Source organism: Oncorhynchus kisutch, linkage group LG18 (assembly GCF_002021735.2).
Source record: "Oncorhynchus kisutch isolate 150728-3 linkage group LG18, Okis_V2, whole genome shotgun sequence".
In the NCBI taxonomy this organism is placed as follows: Eukaryota; Metazoa; Chordata; class Actinopteri; order Salmoniformes; family Salmonidae; genus Oncorhynchus; species Oncorhynchus kisutch.
Window position 1 is genome coordinate 17,931,094 of NC_034191.2, and position 25,937 is coordinate 17,957,030.

The 25,937-nt window shown below is 43.8% G+C and overlaps 1 protein-coding gene across 2 annotated transcripts; it reads right to left on the reverse strand.

The window, feature by feature from the left end:
* Positions 1-1,488: 1,488 nt before the first annotated feature.
* On the reverse strand, positions 1,489-24,872 carry LOC109909263 (ephexin-1). Of its 2 annotated transcripts, none has more exons than XM_020508326.2 (15): positions 24,341-24,872; positions 17,382-17,496; positions 16,590-16,958; positions 15,751-15,836; positions 14,191-14,426; positions 13,890-14,050; positions 13,513-13,665; positions 10,892-11,021; positions 10,659-10,733; positions 7,843-7,932; positions 6,720-6,883; positions 6,365-6,523; positions 6,148-6,227; positions 3,138-3,242; positions 1,489-2,951 (listed from the first exon to the last, which is right to left on the reverse strand). In XM_020508326.2, the coding sequence occupies exons 1-15, from the start codon at positions 24,540-24,542 to the stop codon at positions 2,701-2,703; spliced, it is 2,376 nt and encodes a 791-aa protein (XP_020363915.1). In that variant the 5' UTR covers positions 24,543-24,872; the 3' UTR covers positions 1,489-2,700. The 2 variants fall into 2 exon arrangements, with proteins under 2 accessions (XP_020363915.1, XP_031651336.1); XM_031795476.1 differs by having other exon boundaries at positions 1,495-2,951; positions 16,590-16,847; positions 24,341-24,837.
* Between the last annotated feature and the right edge of the window lie 1,065 nt (positions 24,873-25,937).

Genomic DNA, 25,937 nt, shown 5'->3' on the forward strand with positions numbered 1-25,937 from the left:
TACTTACGTAAATGTAATTCAGTGCCACCCTATTGTATACCCTATATATACAGCAGTATGTGGAGAGCCCTTCAAATTAGTGGATTCGGCTATGTCAGCCACACCCGTTGCTGACAGATGTGTAAAATCGAGCACACAGTAAATCAATCTCCATAGACAAACATTGGCAGTAGAGTGGCCTGTACTGAACAGCTCAGTGACTTTCAACATGGCACCATCATAGGATGTCACCTTTCCAACAAGTCAGTTCGTCAAATTTCTGCCGTGCTAGAGCTGACCCGGTCAACAGTAAGTGCTGTTATTGTGAAGTGGAAACGTCTAGGAGCAATAACGGCTCAGCCGCAATGTGGTAGGCCACACAAGCTAACAGAACGGGACCACCAAGTGCTAAAGTACATATCACGTAAAAATCGTCTATCCTTGGATGCAAAATTCACTACCTCTGGAAGCACAATAACTGTTAGTCGGGAGCTTCATGAACTGGGTTTCCATGGCAGAGCAGCCGCACACAAGCCTAAGATCATGATGCACAATGCCAAGCATTGGTGGGAGTGGTGTAAAACTCGCCGCCATTGGACTCTGGAGCAGTGGATGTGTTCTCTGGAGTGATTAATTATGCTTCACCATCTGGTAGTCTGACAGACAAATCTGGTTTTGTCGGATGCCAGGAGAACACTTCCTGCCCAAATGCATAGTGCCAACTGTAGAGTTTGGTGGAGGAGGAATAATAGTCTGAGGCTGTTTTTCATGGTTCGGGCTATGTCCCTTAGTTCCAGTGAAGGGGAATCTTAACGCTACAGCATACAATGACATTCTAGATGATTCTGTGCTTCCAACTTTGTGGCAACAGTTTGGGGAAGGCCCTTTCCTGTTTTAGCATGACAATGCCCCCATGCACAAAGCGAAGTCCATACAGAAATGGTTTGAGATCGGTGTGGAGGAACTTGACTGGCCTGCACAGAGCCCTGACCTCAATCCCGTCGAACACCTTTGGGATGAATTGGAACGCAGACTGCAGGCCAGGCCTAATCGCCCAACATCAGTGCCCGACCTCACTAATGCTATTGTGGCTGAATGGAAGCAAATCCTCGCAACAATGTTCAAAACATCTAGTAGAAAGCCTTCACAGAAGAGTAGAGGCTGTTATAACAGCAAAGGGGGGACCAACTCCATATTAATGCTCACGATTTTGCAATGAGATGTTCGACAAGCAGGTGTCCACATACTTTTTGTTCATGTAGTGTATATATAGTAATGCTCAATTTTTCAGATAGTATGTTAAAAGATGGTTTAATGTTTATTCTAATGTTTTGAAAACAAGAATATTGTGTAAGCAAGACAGGGTTCTTATTCACCAACCTTTATGCAGGTTAAATGACATCTCCATATTACCAGGAATTCATTCAGAGATGAACCTAAATCAGGGCTTAACACGTGGGTTATATACCAGTCAAACCAGTTATCAACATAATAAACAAATCATGTCCATTTGAATTTCAGATTTAGATTTTATTAACAATAAATTACTTCTTACATAATTAAATTACACAATGTTTCAGTAATTATTAATTGTATATTGAACATTCAAGGCATACAGTATGCACACGTACACATACTCATCATACGCCCACATGTTTTGTCACTTGCATGCCATTCCAGTGCTGTCGGTGTGTTGGCACATTCTGTGCAGATGCTTCAGGACCAGGTGTCTGTGGAGGGTTTTTCAAGTTGGAGAAGTTGTGCAGGATTTCCCCAAGTGTGTGTGCTCTCGTTTCTCAGTGTGCATGTGTAAGTGGCATATCAGTATTGGCAAGGGAACTGACCCCAAGAACACGTCCACTGATTAAGCAAGGCCTGTGATTCTGTAGGGCTCGTCTTCTCCAGTCAATGACTTCCTGCCCAATACTGAGCACTCTGTCATGTGATTGTTCTATTTACTGTACAGAATCATGAAACATTCACGGTTCATTTCCATTCAGTGCTAGTGGGTGGATTTTAAAACGTTCTTCTTGTATGGTTTCAATAGAGGAGTTGCTCTTTACAAAAGGGTGGATCGTCAAGCCGTTGTTCTGGGGTAATTAAATCTCTAGCACAGAAGCGCAACATTTTTTTTTTCGAAAATAATTGGCCCATGCAGTTGAGGCAAGGTTACGATATATTCACATGTTACCATCCCCTTGAGAACTGTTTCTGTGGTTGTCATCTTCTCCCATCACATGCATAGCTCCTGTTCCACTGGAGCCTTGTTTTAGTTAGACTGGTAGTGCTGAATCATTCCACTGGAAGTACTGTAAGACATGCAGTGTGTTGGAGTTATGGAAGAAGTGCTCTGATCGTAGGACCCATCAGGGGAGCCTGGGACCCTACACCCTGGGGCCTGGGACCCTGGGGTTTGGGACCCTAAACCCTGGAGCCTGGGACCCTAAACATTGGAGCCTGGGACCCTAAACCCTGAAGCCTGGGACCCTGGGGCCTGGGACCCTAAACCATAGAGCCTGGGACCCTAAACCCTGGCACACCAAAACCACTTGAGAAAGGGAAACAGTTAATAGGAAATAATGTCATTGCATGATGTCACTTTCTTCCAATGCAATCCCATGCTCAAATCACATGATCTCTGTCATTTGATCCATGTGGTCCAGTAAAAATTGATGCCAGGGGGTTCCAACCAATCACTTTCAATGTGGAATATCATGTGCTTCACTGTTCCTCCTCTGACTGGTCAGTCCAGGTACCGAAGAAATTTGAGACTTTGGGGGTTTTGGGGGTGCGTCTGCCACCCCTGGAGCCCAGCCTGGACCCTGAGGAAGCGCCCCCTTCCTGGGCCAGGTGGATCCTCTGGCACTCCCTGAGGTTCTGGGCCCGCACTTCCTGGTTCTTGATCTCCTCTACTACCCGACAAGGGAACCAGCCCTTCTCTCCATCATGGAGCCTCTCACCCATCATCCAGCCTGAAGGGGTGATAGAGAGGAGCAAGAGAGAGAGAGGGGGGGAGAGAGAGGGAAGAGTAGAAGAGGAGTGTACGTAAAGAAAGAGAGGGAGTAAAGGGAGAGATATTAACTAACAGGCAGCCTGTTGAATCTACACTAGAGCTCCTAGTACTAAGATCTCCCAGGAGATATGTTGTCTGATCTCACCATCATCTGTCCTCTCCAGGATGTTCAACACGTCAGCCATCTCAATGGACAGCTCATCTGGCTCCTGAGACGAATACGACTGAATACACTGGACCTGAGGAGAGGCTGACCACACACGCACGCACACACACAGGCACATTAATAACATATACACTACCGTTCAAAAGTTTAAAGAAAAGCACATTTTTTGACCATTAACATAAAATTTATCAGAAATACAGTGTAGACATTGCTAATGTTGTAAATGACTATTGTAGCTGTAAACGGCAGATTTTTTATGGAATAGGTGTACAGAGACCCATTATCAGCAACCATCACTCCTGTGTTCCAATGGCACGTTGTGTTAGCTAATCCAAGTTTATAATTTTAAAAGGCTAATTGATCATTAGAAAACCTTTTTGCAATTATGTTAGCACAGCTGAAAACTGTTGTTTTGATTAAAGAAGCAATACAACTGGCCTTCTTTAGACTAGTTGAGTATCTGGAGCATCAGCATTTAGGGGTTCAATTACAGGCTCAAAATGGCAAGAAACAAAACACTTTCTTCTGAAACTCGTCAGTCTATGCTTGTTCTGAGAAATGAAGGCTATTCCATGCGAGAAATTGCCAAGAAACTGAAGATCTCGCACAACACTGTGTACTACTCCTTTCACAGAACAGGGCAAACTGTCTCTAACCAGAATAGAAAGAGGAGTGGGAGGCCCCGGTGCACAACTGAGAAAGAGGACAAGTACATTAGAGTGTCTAGTTTGAGAAACAGACGCCTCACAACTCCTCAACTGGCAGCTTCATTAAACAGTACCCGCAAAACACCAGTCTCAACGTCAACAGTGAAGAGGCGACTCCGGGATTCTAGCCTTCTAGGCAGAGTTGCAAAGAAACAGCCATATCTCAGACTGGCCAACAAAAATAAAAGATTAAGATGGGCAAAAACACAGACACAGACACAGACAAATCTAAGTTTGAGGTGTTCGGATCACAAAGAACATTCGTGAGATGCAGAAAAAATGAAAAGATGCTGGAGAAGTGCTTGACGCCATCTGTCAAGCATGGTGGAGGCAATGTGATGGTCTGGGGATGGTTTTGTGGTGGTTAAGTGGGAGATTTGTACAGGGTAAAAGGGATCTTGAAGAAGGAAGGCCATCACTCCATTTTGCAACGCCATGCCATACCCTGTGGACAGCGCTTAAAATTGGAGACAATTTCCTCCTATTACAGGACAATGACCCAAAGCACAGCTCCAAACTATGCAATAACTATTTATAGAAGAAGCAGTCAGCTGGTATTCTGTCTATAATGAAGTAGCCAGCAGTCACCGGATCTCAACCCTATTGAGCTGTTGTGGTACATAAGAAGTGCTCAATAAGCCAATCCAACTTGTGGGAGGTGCTTCAGGAAGCATGGGGTGAAATCTCTTCAGATTACCTCAACAAATTGACAACTAGAATGCCAAAGTTCTGCAAGAAAGTAATTTCTGCAAATGGAGGATTCTTTGACAAAAGCAAAGTTTGAAGGACACAATTATTATTTAAATTAAAAATCATTCTTTATAACCTTGTCAACATCTTGACTATATTTCCTATTCATTTTGCAACTCATTTCATGTATGCTTTCATGGAGAACAAGGAGATTTCTTAGACTTGAACTCCAGTGTTTTCTCAATGCTGATGATTTCCTAGGTACGACTCATCTTCCTCACACCCTCTTTGCACTCCTTCACAATCTTACAATCGGGCAAACAAACCATTATATAAGGAACACATCCCAACACGCCCTTGGAATTGTATATAGGCAGTTAAAGACATGCTCCAGAACTTTGGCGACTAGTAAGTATTTTTTAAACCTCCCACTTTGGGCTGGATGTGTGAATGTGTAGTTTATGTAAGGGATAATCAACGAGGGTTATGCGCTCTATGGAAAATAAGAAACAACGTAGAAGGTGTGTTCAGAACTGACCTACAGAGTTGCATTATTTTCCAGAGAACGCAAAGAGCCCCGAGTTGATTATCCCTTTTTTCCAAAAAGGAGGTTTTTGGACATAAAGATTAACTTTATTGAACAAAACAAACATTTATTGTGTAACATGGAGTCCTGGGAGTGCCACCAGATGAAGATTATCAAAGGTAAGTGATTCATTTTAACGCCATTTCTGACTTTTGTGACACCTCTCCCTGGCTGGAAAATGTCTGTTTGGTTTTTGTGGCTAGGTGCTGTCCTAACATAATCGCATGGTATGCTTTCGCCGTAAAGCCTTTTTGAAATTGGACAATGTAGTTGGATTAACAAGAAGTTTATCTTTAAAATTGTGTATAATACTTGTATGTTTGAGGAATGTTAATTGGCTATAATTGGCACAATTGGCACAATTGCTACTAGAAATGTGTTCATTTGCCAATAGAAATGTGTTTAACATCCAATGAAGTAGCTAGCAAGTTTACTAGATACAGTTGAAGTCGGAAGTTTACATACACTTAGGTTGGAGTCATTAAAACTAGTTTTTCAACCACTCCACAAATGTCTTGTCAACAAACTATAGTTTTGGCAAGTCGGTTAGGACATCTACTTTGCGCCTGACACAAGTAATTTTGCCAACAATTGTTTGCAGACAGATTATTTAATTTATAATTCACTGTATCACAATTCCAGTGGGTCAGAAGTTTACATACACTAAATTGACTGTGCCTTTAGACAGCTTGGGAAATTCCAGAAAATGATGTCATGGCTTTAGAAGCTTTTGAGTCAATTGGAGGTGTACCTGTGGATGTATTTCAAGGCCTACCTTCAAACTCACTGCCTCTTTGCTTGACATCATGGGAAACCCTTGTCAACGTCTTGACTGTATTTCCTATTCATATTGCAAATCATTTCATGGAAAACAAGGACATTTCTAAGTGACCCCAAACTTTTGAGTGGTAGTGTTTACCACCTGTTATTTGGTACCTAAAAGTTCAGCTGTTAGTAGTGGATGTCATCTCTGTGTCTGTGTGTGTCATCTTTGTGTACGTCTCACCTGGTTGGTGGGCGCTGGTGGACATGAATCGAGTGCGGCGGTTTGGCGTGAGAGCACATATCCAGCGCAGCTTGTCACTCCTGGCAGCAGCACACAGGAACACATTGGAGATTGTTGATAAGAGATCAATTACATACAGAGAAGTACTGTACTGAGTACACTAGGTGCCGAGGGGGCTTGAGACTCTTAAATAATGCTGTTAGTTGTAGTCACTTACATGCTGGAGGTCTTGAGCATGTAGCTGACATGCCTCTCCTCCTGGTTCTCCAGAAGTTTCAGGTTGAACACATTAGCCAGCATCTGACCCTGGTCTTCCATGTCCTCAGTCCTCAGCATGGCCCGCGTGCACGAGTCCAGCACCTGGAACTTCTCACCACTGACGAAGAGACACACACATATACAAAGCCTCATGTGACAAAGGGCAGTTTGGCAGGTAGTAGACTTCAAAACAGCCTGTATACAAAATTATGTGTTGGGGGGGGGGCAATAGAAAGTCCCAGACTGAAAGTGGTTGTGCACTGCGACCCCCAATGACCACTAGCTGTCTCTGTGTGGCGATGTCATGTGCTGACCTGGAGCTGCGCTTGGTGATGAGCAGCAGGTTGTTGAAGAGGAACAGGTAGACAGGGTGGTGGAGCTTCTTACTCCGCATGGTCCTAGTGCTCTTTGGCCCGGCCATCTGCTGCACCTCACCCTTCTTCAGCAGCCAGCGGGAGTGGGAGATCACCGGCACCGACTGGAGGGAGAGGGTCACAGGTTCAACTCAGGGTTATTATAGATCATAGAGATCTCTTTTTTACATCCGTTTATTTGCTGTTGAAATGCCAACATTTCGGTCTATCGACCTCCTTAATTTGGAATAGGGGGCAGCATTGGGAAGTTTGGATGAAAAGCGTGCCCAGAGTAAACTGCCTGTTACTCAGGCCCAGAAGCTAAAATGTGCATATAATTACTAGATTTGGATAGAAACCACTCTAAAGTTTCCACAACTGTTAAAATAATGTCTGTGAGTATAACAGAACTCATATGGCAGGCAAAACCTGAGAAAAATCCAACCAGGAAGTGGGAATTCTGAGGTTTGTAGTTTTCAAGTGAATGCCTATCGAATATCCAGTGTCTGTGGAGTCAGATTGCACTTCCTAAGGCTTCCAGTAGATGTCAACAGTCTTTAGAAGTTGTTTCAGGCTTCTATTGTGAAAGGGTAGAAAATAAGAGCACTCAGAGTAAGTGGCTCAGCCGAAAGCATGAGTTGTTTATCGCGCGTGGCCGTGAGCGCGACATTCGTTCCCTTTCCTTTCTAATGAAAACAGTATTGTCCTGTTGAAACATTGTTGAATATTCATGATAAAAACACCCTAAGGATTGATTAGAAACATCGTTTGACATGTTTCTATGAACTTAAATGGAACTTTTTTTACTTTTCGTCTGGATTTTGTGCATACGGATTACTGAACTAATCGCATGAACAAAAAGGAAGTTTTTGGACATAAAGATTAAAGGAATCAAACAAGCAATCAAATCAAATTTCATAGTTCACATACATATATTTAGCAGATGTTACTGAGGGTGTAGCCAAATGCTTGGAACCTAACTGAGATAGATAACCTTTGACCAAGTCTGTTTGTGCCAGTCTGGCAATTTCACAGACTATATAGAATATAGACATGTTGTCACATGACTGGTGACTGCAGGTACCTTAGACTTGAACTCCAGTGTTTTCTCAATGCTGATGAGTTCCTCTGTACGACTCATCTTCCTCACACCCTCGTTGCACTCCTTCACAATCTGAGAATCGGGCAAACAAACCATTATATAAGGAACACATCCCAACACTCCCTTGGAATTGTATATAGGCAGTTAAAGACATGCTCCGGAACTTTGGCAACTAGTAAGTGTTTTTTAAATCTCCCGCTTTGGGCTGGATGTGTCTATGTGTAATTTATGTAAGGGATAATCAACGAGGGTTATGCGTTCTATGGAAAATAATGAACGACGTAGAAGGTGTGTTCGGAACTGATCTACAGAGTTGCATTATTTTCCAGAGAACACAAAGAGCCCCAAGTTGATTATCCCTTTTATACATTGGCTATAATTTAGCACATTTGCTACTAGAAATGTGTTCATTTGCCAATAGAAATTTGTTCAACATCCACTGAAGTAGCTAGCAAGTTTACTATATACAGTTGAAGTCGGAAGTTTACATACACATAGGTTGGAGTCATTAAAACTCGTTTTCAACCACTCCACAAATGTCTTGTTAACAAACTATAGTTTTGGCAAGTCGGTAGGACATCTACTTTGTGCATGACACAAGTAATTTTTCCAACAATTGTTTACAGACAGATTATTTAATTTATAATTAACTATATCACAATTCCAGTGGGTCAGAAGTTTACATACACTAAGTTGACTGTGCCTTTAAACAGCTTGGGAAATTCCAGAAAATTATGTAATGTCTTTAGTAGCTTCTGATAGGCTAATTGACATCATTTGAGTCAATTGGAGGTGTACCTGTGGATGCATTTCAAGGTCTACCTTCAAACTCAGTGCCTCTTTTCTTGACATCTTGGAAAAATCAAAATAAATCAGCCAAAACCTCAGAAAAACAATTGTAGACCTCCACAAGTCTGATTCATCCTTGGGAGCAATTTCCAAACACCTGAAGGTACCATGTTCATCTGTACAAACAATAGTACGCAGATATAAACACCATGGGATCACTCAGCCATCATGCCGCTCAGGAAGGAGACGCGTTGTGTCTTTGGTGCGAAGAGTGCAAATCAATCCCAGAACAAAAGCAAAGGACCTTGTGAAGATGCTGGAGGAAACAGGTACAATAGTATATATCCACAGTAAAACCAGTTCTATATCGACATAACCTGAAAGGCCGCTCAGCAAGGAAGAAATCACTGCTACAAAACCGCTATAAAAAAGCCAGACTATGGTTTGCAATTGCACATGGGGACAAAGATTGTACGTTTTTTTAAATGTCCTCTGGTCTGATGAAACAAAAATAGAACTGTTTGGCCATAATGACCATCATTATGTTTGGAGGGAAAAAAAGGGGGAGGCTTGCAAGCCGAAAAACAAAATAGATGGCATCATGAGGACGGAAATTTTGTGGATATATTGAAGCAACATCTCAAGACATGGTCGCAAATTGGTCTTCCAAATGGACAATGACCCCAAGCATACTTCCAAAGTTGTGGCAAAATGGCTTAAGGACCACAAAGTCAACATATTGGAGTGGCCATCACAAAGCGCTGACCTCAACCCTAGAGAATAATTTGTGGGCAGAACTGAAAAAGTGTGTGCGATCAAGGAGGCCTACAAACCTGACTCAGTTACACCAGCTCTGTCAGGAGGAATGGGCCAAAATTCACCCAACTTATTGTGGGAAGCTTGTGGAAGGCAACCTGAAATGTTTGACCCAAGTGAAACAATTTAAAGGCAATGCTACCAAATACTAATTGAGTGTATGTAAACTTCTGACCCACTGGGAATTTGATGAAAGAAGGTAAAGCTGAAATAAATCATTCTCTCTACTATTATTCTGACATTTCACATTCCTAAAATAAAGTGGTGATCCTAACTGACCTAAGACATGGCATTTTTACTAGGATTAAATGTCAGGAATTGTGAAAAACTGAGTTTAAATGTATTTTGCTAAGGTGTATGTAAACTTCTGACTTCAACTGTAGCTACAGTAGTTGCCGTGGTAACCAAACAAACAGACTTGCTTAACCAAATCATCAGTTCTAGCTTTCTATTAAGAAAATCTAATTCAATAATACCAATATGTTTTCAATTATACTTTTGCTTTCAAAAGCAGCTCAAACAAAACATGTAAAAATGAACTATAGCCATTGAATTCTACCGTGCAAATAGACCATGCGTTATAGGGAAATAATGCACACTCTAGAATGACATTCATGTCAATCAGAAAGGAGTATTCAACAATGACATGGTATAATTAAGTGATCATGCCCAAGAAGCCGGTGTTTGGAGGATGTATTGGCATGGCTGTTAGGCCCGGGACGAGGTTGAGTGGCTCATGAGTGCCACTTTCAGAACTACTTCCAAAATATTATATAAAAGTACCAGAGAATCTCTTTAACAAACATTACTGGGAGGCAAAGAATATATGCAGATTGTGAGTCCAAAGGAAAGAGTGCTAGACCTGTTTCAGAGAGAACCAAATATTTATGTAGAGGCTATACTTGATGCTCCAATTAAAAGCACATTCCTTTGTTTGTGGCAACTACAACTAACCTCATCATGACAGTCATCATTCCTTACAAAGCGTAGAGAGTCGTGGCAAGACTAAGTCTTCCCAACATGATGATGGTGATGATTGTTTTTAATGCAACACTCAACACCATGACAGGCCCTGAGCCCATAATCACAACCCGCAGTACTGAACCAAATCCAGTACTCTGTCATCTCTCCCAGACTGGTTTAGTGCTGTAAACTGGTTTAGTACTGTAAACGGTTTGGTACTGTTACCGTACCTGCTCCAGCTGATGGTGAGCCTTGATGGCATTGGCCTCCATATCTGAATTCTCCTCTGCCCTCTTCAGAATGTTCTGCAAGCAAACACAGCAGCAGAAGCTCAACACAAAACGTACATCCTGGATACTGCAATATATTAGCACAGAGTAAAGCATTATCATAACTATTATTCGTGATTCAGAAATGCTATGCTCCCCCATCTTGGTTCAGCCCACTCTCTTGCTCCACTTACCTGGACCAGCATTTTGAGTCGTGTGATCCTCTGGAAGGGGAGGATGAGGAAGGAGGTGAAGGAGAGGCCTCGGACATGCGGCTGGTTCTCCAGCCGAGCCATGGCCTCACGGAATGACTGGTTTCCCTGTCTGGACAAAACACAGACATGTTCAAACCACCACAAAGACAGCCAACACAAAACACAGGCATGTGAAAACCACCACAGACTGAATCAATGAGGTTGTCTGACCACAGACGTTCTACGCAGAGAGTAGACACGCTTCACAGAACTGCTAGATGTTGCAGCAGACTACTATTACTAATGCTTTATGATGTTAGCGGAACTTTTACTCAGAGCAACAAATCACCACACTGACGTCATCCAGGCAGGTCCAAACACACCGACCACACAGATCCATCCATCAATGCTATGTGTCCTGTGAAAAACCACAGCCGCCTGTTGACTATGATGTCACCCTGTCTTGACAGTACAACCAACTGCCCAGCAGTGGTCTCCCTCTCTAAAGTTAGCCTTATCTCGAGCTCAGCAAGTTTAGTTCTTTCCCATAGTGTTTTATAAGAATGAGAGGTGTTTTTTTGCATCGACTTTGCGATTGTTGCCCTCTCTCTGTGGAGTCTATCAATAATCTGATTAGGAACGAGAAGCAGTAGTGAAAATTTCTTAAGAATCTCCCAGCCAGCCTTGAGGGGAGAATGCACTCACTGCAGAGCAAAACAGCTGCTCACACTGTCACCAATACCTAGGTGACTCACAGCACCGTCACTGACTCTCTGTATGTTGTTAATGGTTATTAATGCTATTCCGATGATCGCTATATCACATTATATGGAACACGTCAGCACAGTACATACAGGTAACTGCCAAAATAATGGAAACACTTGAGTAAATGAGGGATACAATGTATATTGAAAGCAGGTGTTTCCACACAGGTGTGGTTGGTGAGTTAACTAAGCAATTAACATCCCATCGTGCCTAGGGTCATGTATAAAAATGCTGGGCAGGCCATTATTTGGGCTACCATGGTATGCCCCCATAGGACGACAATGCTCCCATCCACAGGCCACGAGTGGTCACTGAATGGTTTGATGAGTATGAAAACGATGCAAACCATATGTCGTCATGGCCATCCAGTCACCAGACCTCAACCCAATTGAACACTTATGGGAGATTCGGGGGCGGCGTCTGAGACAGCGTTTTCCAGCACCATCAACAGAACACCGAATGGTGGAGTTTCTTGTGGAAGAATGGTGTCGCGTCCCTCCAATAGAGTTCCAGACACATGTAGAATCTATTCCAAGGTGCATTGAAGCTGTTCTGTTTCCTGTTGGCCCAATGTGCTATTAAGACACTTATGTTGGTGTTTCCCTTATTTTGGCAGTTACGTATACATCACTAAGGTGTGAGTAAATGTAATGATATGTTAGGTGATGTAGGTGATGGAGTTCCTAAAATCTGGTCCCAATGCCATGGAGTTTCCTACCCTAAATCTCTTGATACAGACCACAGTGTGTCATATTTTGGTATTGCTTCACAGCTCTAAACTCCATGGTATGTTTTTTCCAGTGGGCGTCTGGTGTTTGGTAACTGGCTTAGCTCCCAGTGCGTCTCTACCATCCATGCGGTCTGTCCTGTAGGGCTGCCTGCGTGGGAACGTCACAGTCTTTCTCTCAGGTATGTGGTGATAGTGGTGAGGGACAGGACAGACATCTGCGTTGACAAACAACCACACCCTGCTGCTGCTACTACGCAACACAATCAGCCTGCCATCATTATCAATACAAACCCTGTTCTGTTCTCTCATTAAAAACACTAATACACACACAATCAACCTGCCATCGTTATCAATACAAACCCTGTTCTGTTCTCTCATTAAAAACACTAATACACACACACAATCAACCTGCCATCGTTATCAATACAAACCCTGTTCTCTCATTAAAAACACTAATACAGGCTGACACACACACACACGCACGCACACACACAATCAACCTGCCATCGTTATCAATACAAACTCTGTTCTGTTCTCTCATTAAAAACACTAATACAGGCTGACACACACACACACACACACACACACACACACACACACGATCAACCTGCCATCATTATCAATACAAACCCTGTTCTGTTCTCTCAATAAACATACACACACACACACACAGATATATACACATATAGAGGGGAAATGTGTGCTTCACCCAGATCAGGACAGGTGAACAGAATGTTATTCAATGCAGAGGTTCTGTTGTTATCATAGCCACAGCTCAAGGTTCTTAAGGTTCTTTCTGTTCAGTTACTTTGATAGACAGCCACTTCCCATTGTGCTGAAAGTCACGTGTTATTCTGTCAGGTATGCTGTCATACAACTCACAGACCTTCATCTTATTCAGTCAGTACACACAGTACATAGGCCTACTGTGCATAAATCACATAGATGGTCTTCCTCAGTTAAAGCATGATTTGAACTGTCAATTCTAAATTGATAATGATCTGTGATGGGCAACAGTTTGGCACAGCTACAATACCAACCACAACACCATCCCTATTGTACTACTGCACAGAGAGGTTAACCCACATATCATGCTACTGTAGACATTAGTTGGAGGGGTACTCACAGAATGCGTCGGTAGTTCTTCTCCTGATACACCTGGTTGATGACGTAGGTGATAAAGACGTGGAAGTGCTTGACGGCGTGGTTGTGGACGATGTCACACACGTCTGAGATCTGGAGGGACTGTTCGATGCGGTTCTCCAGGTCCATCAGGAACCTAAGGAAGGATGTATAGTATGACATCATCAGCAGGGGACAGTTGAATAAAGGTCACCATACAAGTATTACAGTATGATCTGGAATGAAAGATGAATAAGGACTTGTTTACCTTTTACTTTCAGAAAGCTTAACACAGCAGTTTAGAGGGATCAGTAATCACACGTTGCAGAGAGGATGGGGGGGGGGGGGGGCTGGTTAGTCACACACACAGGCTTCTCTTACCTTTCACTGGCCTTCATCACCTCCTCAATGTTGGAGAACAGGAAGTGCATGTCTGATTGGCTGAGTGTGTTGACCAGCACAGGGTTCTTCAGGAAGTGGGTCTCCAGCACCTCCAGGCTCTTGTAGTAGGATGCCTCTGAGGTCACCAGCTCAAACATGGCCTTGAGAACAGAGCAAGGACACAGGTCATGTAAGGCTCTCACTTACCATTCACCATCCAGTAAGACCTCTCTGACCTTTCACCCTCCAGTATAACATTTTACCTCTCTCTCTCTCTACTGTATGGCCTTTGACCCCTCACCTCTTGTATGATGACCTCTCTCTGCGGTAGCTGGGTGAGCAGGCCGCTCTGCTGCACGACATCCAGGTTCTGCCACAGACTCAGAGAGCGAGAGTTGTTCCTCAGCTGCAGCTGCAGGGCCGGTGGGGACGTCACCCCTAACCCCGCGCTGACCCCCGAGGTCAACCCATCCTGCTGCCGTCGCTGCTCGATTTCCTGCTGCTTGGATGTGTCCCGGTACTCCTGGTACAGGAAGGCTGGAGGGACAAAAAGGGACAAAATAGAAATGAAAAAGGACAGAAGCAAGACAACATGAGTCTGAGCACATGGTCATGTTTGTTTGATAACAATAAAATATTATTAGGGTTATTTAGCAGAACTTTAGTCTGAGGCCACATCACACAGTATATGTGGCCCATGGGGGAATCAAACTTATAACTCACAACCACTCTTTGTTGTCTTTACACTGACCCCCGTGACCCAGAACTAAAACGTTCCCTTCATATTTGTGTGACATCGTGGAGTTGTAACTACATTAGTTATTGTGTAGAGTCAATTTGGAAAGAATGGATCTCATCTCATTTGAAATAATGGATCTCATCTTCTTCACATTTCTCTATCAGTCCTCTCCTTGCTTTCTCTTTAACTCTCTCTCAGCCAGTTTCAGGTGAAAGAGGGCTGGATACTTGCACATTGATAAGCAGGGTGGTTAGTTGCGGAGGAGAACATTAGCACTGTGCGTGTGTGCATGTGTATGTTCTGTCCTCTCACACTACATAGACGTTAAGGTCATGTTGAACAACAGGAAATGGTTGCATAAGCCCCCTCAGTCAAATTAAAATGCTCACCTACTATAGGTGGGCGTATGGTATTGAAACTTACATAAGAAGAAAAGAAAGAGGGCTATAGAAGACAGGGAGAGCGAGAGATGGAGAGAGGGTGAGATTGAGAGAGGAGAAAGAGGGAGGCATGCTTGAACCAACATGTTGACAAAAAGCACTTTCTGCTGAGTTATTCCATTAATGCATCCTTTCAAAGGACATCCATTTATTTACATCCACAGATTAGGTGTGACACTGCTCTGAACATCAGTATCTCAACTCATCTATACCCATTACTGTAAGTACAGAGAACAGAGCCCCACCACACACTAAACTCAGCCTTCAACCTTGATGGATGCACAGTGAAGTTTTAAGTGATAGATGGATGCAACTTCAGGCAAATCTTGTTCTTTTTAAGGCAATATTATGGGATATGTTGTTGTTAACAGCAGTGTGTGTGTGTGTGTGTGTGTGTGTGTGTGTGTGTGTGTGTGTGTGTGTGTGTGTGTGTGTGTGTGTGTGTGTGTGTGTGTGTGTGTGTGTGTGTGTGTGTGTGTGTGTGTGTGTGTGTGTGTGTGTGTGTGTGTGTGTGTGCCTGCATATGTTTGTGTGTACCACCACCTGTGCGTGGTGGTGGAACAGAGAAGGTCATTATGTCAGTGCAGCAGCAGCAGCTCTGGAGACTGTAGTGTGGGTGGAATACATATGTTGCCTCCACCTTGCGTGGAATTGACAGTTCTACTGGCTATATTTTTCTCACCAACGTTCTTGACAATGTTGAGACTGTAGCAGATGGGTTCTACTTTCAATGGTGTTGAGCTCGCTCTTTCCCTGTTGCTCACCAACCTGAGTAGAGAGAATGAGAGAAAGAAAGATAGAAAAATGAAGATGAGAGATGAGCAAGGAGATGCCTTGAAGTTAACGACAAACCACTATTCATCCTATAATTTACAACAATTCAAGGACACTCATTGGATCATCCGGAGGTCTATGGGAGTCAGATTGAGAACACTTAATTTCACATTGTCAAATATAATCTGTTAATTTTGTGTGGGTTGACTAACACCACATTAGAAATATTAGATATTCACATCTCAACAGACTATCTAGAAATTCTGGTTCTCCCCATTCCTTATATTATGAGAGAGTCCATCCTCAAGATCAATAATATGTGTTTTAAAAGACACGTTCTCATAAAACAAGACATGTGTTCATGCCCCAATATTTTAACCAGGGACTCCTTTTTCTACCAAGATGGGTTTGATAGAAGGTGCAGAAATGCTGCAACTCCCACTTCCTCTTATTCTCGACACACTTATTGAAATGCGGCAAGAAAAATGAGAGGACTACACATCTATCTCCAGCCTGCCTAGCTCACTACACACTGTTAGTACTTCACTGAGCACCTCTTCAAAAAGCCTCTTCAGCATATTATTACACAGAAATACATCACCTGCAACATACTGCACTTTCAATAATCAATGACCAATTAGCACATAATTACCACTTATCAACTATTGCGGAACCCAACAGTTCCTCTCTCCCCCACCCCAATCCACCCCACCCCACCCCACCCCAATCCACTCCACATATTTTTACCTGAGTTTGACGCCCTCTTCATTGACTTCCTCCTCCGCTGGTTGCGGTGACTGTGTCCCCCCTCCGGGCTCCCGTACGGAGCAGGCGGTTGCAGTGCGTTCTGAGAGGCTCTCCATGTCTTCAGTGTGTGTGTGCATGCCGTGCGTCCGGTACAACCGAGCGCTAGAAACAGAGGAGGAGGAAGTGGAGCCCCCTCCACACTGACCACTAGCTGGAGAAGCATCTGCACCCTTCCTCCCTCCTCCTCCTCCTCCTCTCCTAGTCCAAAGAGGGGAAGAGGCCGTGCTAGTAAGTGTGTGTGGGCTCCTGAGCTCCCCGTTGCTCGGCAACGCAGTTCCGGAATGGAGTTGGCGTGGAGAGGTTGGCGTACTACATACAAGAGGTGCACAGTAATAAGCAGCTGCAATAACAATAAGCAAGAGTGATATCTCTTCTTGAAGATGAGGAGGCAAATTTAACTCTAACTCTATTAGAGTAACGGAATAGTATGAAAATGTATGCACTAAATACTGTAAATTGCTCTAGATTAGAGTGTCTGCTAAATGACTAACATGTAAATATAACTACAGAGCATTCAGAACACTGATATTCCTTTACACAATATATGCAACAAAGAACAGTGTCCTGTATTGTCTTGCTCTAGGCTCACATGTCACTCAATGGAAAAGCAGCTCATAAAAGACAATGGTTGCTCCTGGTTGCTCTTCAGTTTGAGTGTGTGTCTGCGTGTGAGTGTCTGTGTCTGTGTGTGTGTGTTTGAATCAGTCTGGGCTGGGTTACGGCAAGGCTCACCGCTGTGCCCGGGGAGATTGCAAAGGTTTCTGGAGATCAGGGACACAGAGGGAGCTGCTGCTTGACCTGCTGCCTGGGCTGGGCTCTGGACCAGGCCTCAGAGAGACTGCAGGGCCTGGAAGAAGGAGAGAGAGAGAAAAAAAGAGATGGTGAGAGAGAGAGAGAGAGAGAGAAAGAGAGAGAGAGAGAGAGAGAGAGAGAGAGAGAGATGATAAGTAAGGGTTTAAGGGAAAAGGGTGAGTGGGCAAAGAGTGAACAGTGAGTTAGGGACAAGGAAATTAAAGTACTTTATCTCTATTTTCCTATATTAAACACAGACACACACACACAGTGACTCTTTAGAGTACAGGGCTGATATGCAGGTAGTCATGACTTTGAAACCCACTTTAGACAGAAGAATGTGTTGCTAGGGGAGTCTCCTGAGTTGGATTGAGAGAGAGTGTGTTTTCAGCAGATTACTGTACCCTGGGACACGTGAATAACTGGGTTTTCCTCCCAGTGCTAAACTAGTCTACTTAGGAATTGTTTTTCAATGGCACTGTTTGCCTGGCAGCTCCATTCTGGTTCTATATAAGCTGCTGCACCACTGACTAACACCGCCCAGACCTGCAAGCACTTGATTTCCCTCTGGCAAACTGGCATTAAGAGGGCGAGTTAAGAGACTGATTATCTCATGAGAACACTCACACAGTGACATTTGAATTAGTCAGTTATAAGCTCTTGATAAACAGCTGTGCGAATCCTCTACCCTTACCCTGACCGTAACCATAACCTTAACCCTTACCTTAACCATTTTAAATTTCAACTTCAATGGGGTAGGGATGTCCCAAAGATATGACCGATGGAGATAGCTAGCCTTCAAACTCAGGTAAATTCCCCTCTGCTTTTCTGAGATTACCACCTGCTTATTCTGGGGCAAGTGCTTCCATATGCTCAATGTTATTGTTGTAACAGAAGATCTACCCACCCATTAAGTCAGGAATTATATGCTTCAGTTCAGTGGAGTTGCAAAGCACCACCCTTTTCTGCTGATCTAACACCACATAGGCCAAAGTCACATGATGTTCTATATATAAAATATAATAGAATCCTTTGAGATAATCTATTCCTGTTCAGGTATTTGTAGCAGGATTCCAGTGACAATTTGTAAATACTTTCAAAACAGACTTTGTACTTAAAGACTGCTGGAGGTATTATGCATTACATTGGCCATTAGTCTTCTCATAAGTCGTGATGCAATAGCCTACCAGCTTGGACAAAATAAGGCCATTTAATACTATGGGCACACATCTACCACACACTCCATTGAACACCTGTTGTATTTATTACACTCACAGAACAGCGAGTTCAGTTTACATTCACACTCCTCAGTAGCTATGGAACAGCTAATCCAGTCCCATACACCTCAATAACTATGGAACAGCCAATCCAGTCCCATACACGTCAGTAGTTATGGAACAGCCAATCCAGTCCCATACACTTCAGTAGTTATGGAACAGCCAATCCAGTCCCATACACTTCAGTAGCTATGGAACAGCCAATCCAGTCCCATACACTTCAGTAGCTATGGAACAGCCAATCCAGTCCCATACACTTCAGTAGTTATGGAACAGCCAATCCAGTCCCATATACTTCAGTAGCTATGGAACAGCCAATCCAGTCCCATACACTTCAGTAGCTATGGAACAGCCAATCCAGTCCCATACACTTCAGTAGTTATGGAACAGCCAATCCAGTCCCATACACTTCAGTAGCTATGGAACAGCCAATCCAGTCCCATACACTTCAGTAGCTATGGAACAGCCAATCCAGTCCCATACACGTCAGTAGTTATGGAACAGCCAATCCAGTCCCATACACTTCAGTAGTTATGGAACAGCCAATCCAGTCCCATACACTTCAGTAGCTATGGAACAGCCAATCCAGTCCCATACACTTCAGTAGCTATGGAACAGCCAATCCAGTCCCATACACTTCAGTAGTTATGGAACAGCCAATCCAGTCCCATATACTTCAGTAGCTATGGAACAGCCAATCCAGTCCCATACACTTCAGTAGCTATGGAACAGCCAATCCAGTCCCATACACTTCAGTAGTTATGGAACAGCCAATCCAGTCCCATACACTTCAGTAGCTATGGAACAGCCAATCCAGTCCCATACACTTCAGTAGCTATGGAACAGCCAATCCAGTCCCATACACTTCAGTAGTTATGGAACAGCCAATCCAGTCCCATACACTTCAGTAGTTATGGAACAGCCAATCCAGTCCCATACACTTCAGTAGCTATGGAACAGCCAATCCAGTCCCATACACTTCAGTAGCTATGGAACAGCCAATCCAGTCCCATACACTTCAGTAGCTATGGAACAGCCAATCCAGTCCCATACACTTCAGTAGCTATGGAACAGCCAATCCAGTCCCATACACTTCAGTAGTTATGGAACAGCCAATCCAGTCCCATACACTTCAGTAGCTATGGAACAGCCAATCCAGTCCCATACACTTCAGTAGTTATGGAACAGCCAATCCAGTCCCATACACGTCAGTAGCTATGGAACAGCCAATCCAGTCCCATACATGTCAGTAGCTATGGAACAGCCAATCCAGTCCCATACACTTCAGTAGTTATGGAACAGCCAATCCAGTCCCATACACGTCAGTAGCTATGGAACAGCCAATCCAGTCCCATATACTTCTGTAGCTATGGAACAGCCAATCCAGTCCCATACACTTCAGTAGTTATGGAACAGCCAATCCAGTCCCATACACTTCAGTAGTTATGGAACAGCCAATCCAGTCCCATACACTTCAGTAGCTATGGAACAGCCAATCCAGTCCCATACACTTCAGTAGCTATGGAACAGCCAATCCAGTCCCATACACTTCAGTAGTTATGGAACAGCCAATCCAGTCCCATACACTTCAGTAGCTATGGAACAGCCAATCCAGTCCCATACACTTCAGTAGCTATGGAACAGCTAATCCAGTCCCATACACTTCAGTAGTTATGGAACAGCCAATCCAGTCCCATACACGTCAGTAGCTATGGAACAGCCAATCCAGCCCCATATACTTCTGTAGCTATGGAACAGCCAATCCAGTCCCATACACTTCAGTAGTTATGGAACAGCCAATCCAGTCCCATACACCTCAATAACTATGGAACAGCCAATCCAGTCCCATACACTTCAGTAGTCATGGAACAGCCAATCCAGTCCCATACACCTCAGTAGCTATGGAACAGCCAATCCAGTCCCATACAACTCAGTAGCTATGGAACAGCCAATCCAGTCCCATACACCTCAGTAGTTATGGAACAGCCAATCCAGTCCCATACACCTCAGTAGCTATGGAACAGCCAATCCAGTCCCATACACCTCAGTAGCTATGGAACAGCCAATCCAGTCCCATACACCTCAGTAGTTATGGAACAGCCAATCCAGTCCCATACACCTCAATAACTATGGAACAGCCAATCCAGTCCATACACCTCAATAACTATGGAACAGCCAATCCAGTCCCATACACCTCAATAACTATGGAACAGCCAATCCAGTCCCATACACCTCAATAACTATGGAACAGCCAATCCAGTCCAATACACCTCAATAACTATGGAACAGCCAATCCAGTCCCATACACTTCAGTAGTTATGGAACAGCCAATCCAGTCCCATACACCTCAATAACTATGGAACAGCCAATCCAGTACATACATCTCAATAACTATGGAACAGCCAATCCAGTACATACATCTCAATAACTATGGAACAGCCAATCCAGTCCCATACACCTCAATAACTATGGAACAGCCAATCCAGTCCCATACACCTCAATAACTATGGAACAGCCAATCCAGTACATACACCTCAATAACTATGGAACAGGCAATCCAGTCCCATACACCTCAATAACTATGGAACAGCCAATCCAGTCCCATACACCTCAATAACTATGGAACAGCCAATCCAGTCCATACACCTCAATAACTATGGAACAGCCAATCCAGTCCCATACACTTCAGTAGCTATGGAACAGCCAATCCAGTCCCATACACCTCAGTAGCTATGGAACAGCCAATCCAGTCCCATACACTTCAGTAGCTATGGAACAGCCAATCCAGTCCCATACACTTCAGTAGTTATGGAACAGCCAATCCAGTCCCATACACTTCAGTAGTTATGGAACAGCCAATCCAGTCCCATACACTTCAGTAGCTATGGAACAGCCAATCCAGTCCCATATCTCAGTAGCTATGGAACAGCCAATCCAGTCCCATACACGTCAGTAGCTATGGAACAGCCAATCCAGTCCCATACACTTCAGTAGTTATGGAACAGCCAATCCAGTCCCATACACGTCAGTAGCTATGGAACAGCCAATCCAGTCCCATATACTTCTGTAGCTATGGAACAGCCAATCCAGTCCCATACACTTCAGTAGTTATGGAACAGCCAATCCAGTCCCATACACCTCAATAACTATGGAACAGCCAATCCAGTCCCATACACCTCAATAACTACAGAACAGCCAATCCAGTCCCATACACCTCAATAACTATGGAACAGCCAATCCAGTCCAATACACCTCAATAACTATGGAACAGCCAATCCAGTCCAATACACCTCAATAACTATGGAACAGCCAATCCAGTCCCATACACCTCAATAACTATGGAACAGCCAATCCAGTCCCATACACCTCAATAACTATGGAACAGCCAATCCAGTCCATACACCTCAATAACTATGGAACAGACAATCCAGTCCATACACCTCAATAACTATGGAACAGCCAATCCAGTCCAAACACCTCAATAACTATGGAACAGCCAATCCAGTCCCATACACCTCAATAACTATGGAACAGCCAATCCAGTCCATACACCTCAATAACTATGTGACAGACAATCCAGTCCATACACCTCAATAACTATGGAACAGGCAATCCAGTACATACACCTCAATAACTATGGAACAGCCAATCCAGTCCAAACACCTCAATAACTATGGAACAGCCAATCCAGTCCCATACACCTCAGTAGCTATGGAACAGCCAATCCAGTCCCATACACCTCATGTAGGTCGTTTACACAAAAATCTACTTATCTTTTTAAACTCATCAACCCATTACTGTACATCATTCCTGTAGATTCAAGATTGTTTTGAGAGAGTATGAGGAGTGAAAAAGTAAATCAACAATTGTACTGTTCCTGTAAGAAAAAGCAATTGATCAAATAAGATAAGGTTATCTACCAAACTGAAAGTTGTAACCAACTTTGGGGCAGCAGGTAGCCTAGTGGTTAGAACGTTGGGCCAGTAACCGCAAAGGTTGCTAGATCGAATCCTTGAGCTGACAAGGTAAAAATCTGTTGTTCTGCCCCTGAACAAGGCAGTTAACCCACTGTTCCTAGACTGTCATTGTAAAGAAGAATTTGTTCTTAACTGACTTGCGTAGTTAAATAAAGGTTCAATTAAAATAAAATGTAAACAGCTTTCACTAGAGGTTGAATACTGGTTTGACTTTGAGTCAAAAAAATATCAAGGGTTACAGTCTTTGAAGAGCATCATCTCTTTTCATCCTGTTTTATAATGGTCCCACAAAATTTTACAACGTGCTCTTGTTTAACTAGGGCGCTTGACTCTCCGGACCTAACTGGTCATATATAAAGAAATGTCCCTCACACCCTAAAAGCCTATCTCACAGGCTGGGCAAAGTCTACCAGGGACCAGGAAAGAGTCCTGGAGAAATGAACTGTCTGTGTCTATTCTTGGAAGCCTGCACCATGTACAGGTGTCACCTTTATTTGGGGTCAAAAACAAAAAGGGGAACGGCTGAAATAAAAACAGCATACCATACCTGTCGTAGAATGCACTGGTGTAGTCGCACAGTGCTTAGTCCATTGGCCTATACATTCATGTATCTGAATACCTTGTTGACAATAGCAATATATTATGGTGTGTAACAACCCACTGAGCACAGACGTCAGTTCAACGTCTAGTTTTGATTTTCACTTGGTTGAGTTGTCAACTAATGTGAATTGAACATGAAATCAACAAAACATTTCACCCTTCCGGGTTGCTGACTTTTTGAGAGTCCAATCACTTTTTCAAGTTGATTCAACGTCATCACATTGAAATTATGTGGAAACAATGTTGATTCAACCAGTTTATGCACAGTGGGAAGGGTGTATTTCCGTGACGGCAGCTCTCCTCCTCTCCAGCCTCAGGCTATATGAAGTGTGTAGGCTGGAGGTTAAAGGTGGTTGGCTAGAAGAACAGGCATCGCTCATACAGATTTGTTAAAACAACACATATTATAAAACAATGGAACCGGTTCCTCTGGTTTCATTAGCTTTCATTAGCTCTCAGGACCGTCCGACCGTCAAGCCTATGTTCTCTGTGGAACAATACAACCGCTGCTGTTCTGCGGTCTATAAAACACCACAGAATAACAACAATGATACCCCAGACAGACTGGCTGGATGATTTTAGGAAAGAGGTCAGGGGTTCCTGTGTCCATCAATGGGATATAAAGATCAGTGGTGTAAAGTAACTAAGTAAAAATAAGTCATTTTTTGTGGTAAAACTGCTGTACACATAGATTATTAGCATTCCATGCTACCTGAATCACATACATTTTCAAACTGAATGCATTATTTTATTCTCAAACTTAATGACACTCTACTGTAGCAGACAAAAGACAGATTTTTAACCTTTATCTAACTAGGCAAGTCAGTTAAGAACAAATTCTTATTTTCAATGACGGCCTAGGAACAGTGGGTTAACTGCCTTGTTCAGGGGGAGAACGACAGATTTGTACCTTGTCAGCTCGGGAATTCGATCTAACAAACTTTCAGTTACTAGCCCAACACTCTAACCACTAGGCTACCTGCTGCCTTAGGTAGCCTCTGCTTGGTGAAATTCAGAGCGGAAGGGAAGAGTATTCTATTCTTACTTTCAAGTTGTTCTGACGAGGCCAGCCTCTTCTTCCTCATGGAACGGTAGAAGCGGGAGTTCCTGCGGATGGGGGCGATGACCCTGTCATCCTCCTCTTCTTCCTCGTGGTTGGTGGAGTGCACCAATGCTGCGGGCTGCTTCTCAGGTGGCTCCTGCGACTTTTGTCCCCACTTGCCCCTGAACAGGGCCGTCATCGCCATGGCAATGGGCTCCAGGCTCCGTGGGGTGTGTGTCCCCCTCCTGTTCTCAGATCCGGGATGGTGTGGTAGTTCCTGTCGGGTTTGGCTTCAGGGCAGAGGAGAGCGTAGAATCCATCAAATGTTAGCCAGAATCCAGGAGAAAATCCATTTCTGTCAATCTCAAGTCCCAGCGAGGCAACACAACAACAACAACACAACACACACTTCAGGGCTCAGTCTCACATAGGTTAGCGACTGCCCGGCACAGTGAGGCCAAAGTAGCTCTCCCTAGTCCCTCCTCCTCTCTCTCCTCTCCCCTCTCTCTCTACTCCTCCCTCTTCCTCCACCCCCTGCCTGGGGGGCAGGAGTGTTGTTAGTTACTCAAACAGCCATGGAGCCAATCAGAGTCAGCCCCCTCTCTCTCCCTAAGCTGTAATGATTCTGTGTTTGACTCGCCCTCTTTTTCTCTCCCTCCCTCCCTCCCTCCCTCTCACCCTCTGTGTACCGCCTTGCACTGCAGTGGTATTCAAACTTTTGCAGCAGGGACCCCATTTCTTCTGGGGACACCATTTTTTTCTCATGACCCCACCTCACTCCAAATATAATCACACAACCTTAAAATAGTTACATTTCTATTTTTACATCAACAAATATCCTTTAATTAATTACATTTTCATCATCTCTTATCAAAATGAAAAGAAACCAAAAAATACATTTACTCAACATGTTTTTTTCTAATAATCTTTCTCAAAAACATTTGTATATCGTCCCATACAACAATCTGTTCTCTTCATTTTTAATTTGCTGACCCCACTGCAGACCCCGACTTTGAATAACACTGCTGTACTGTCTGTATGGGGCCCGCTGAAAGATATTCCAGAGCCCAGCCTGGCCTCACCTGCATGCCATCTCTCTCTGCTTTGCTCTTCTGTGCTCTGGAGAACCAGAAAAGCCACTTACCTGTGCCAGGGAATTCAGCCTCATGGCGATGACTGATCACTCCTTTAGTACTCCTTTTCTTTATATTCCTCCTCTCAAGATCTTCAGTGTGTTCCCCAGTGGTGTATACCTTGTATTCTCCTGTATAGGGGTTAGTCACACCTCAGAGAACACACTAAAAGCCAGTACACCTGCCAGTTCTCCTGTAGGTCCTCCAGTGTGGTACAGAACTGTGTGTTCAGATGATATGTAGCCTGTTGTCCTGCTTGTCTGTGGTGGATGATGGTCTCTGTAAACCTGCGCCCCGCTGCCTGATCAGTACAGTTCATGCAGCAGCAGGAGAGAGAATTCCAGGGCTCCTTTATGCAGAGAATGGTTAAGTGAGGCCTCGTTGTATGAGTAGAGTGTTCGCCTCGCACCATCAAACTCCTTCCCTCTAATCAGACCAGATGGAGAGGGTCTGGGGGTCAAACACAT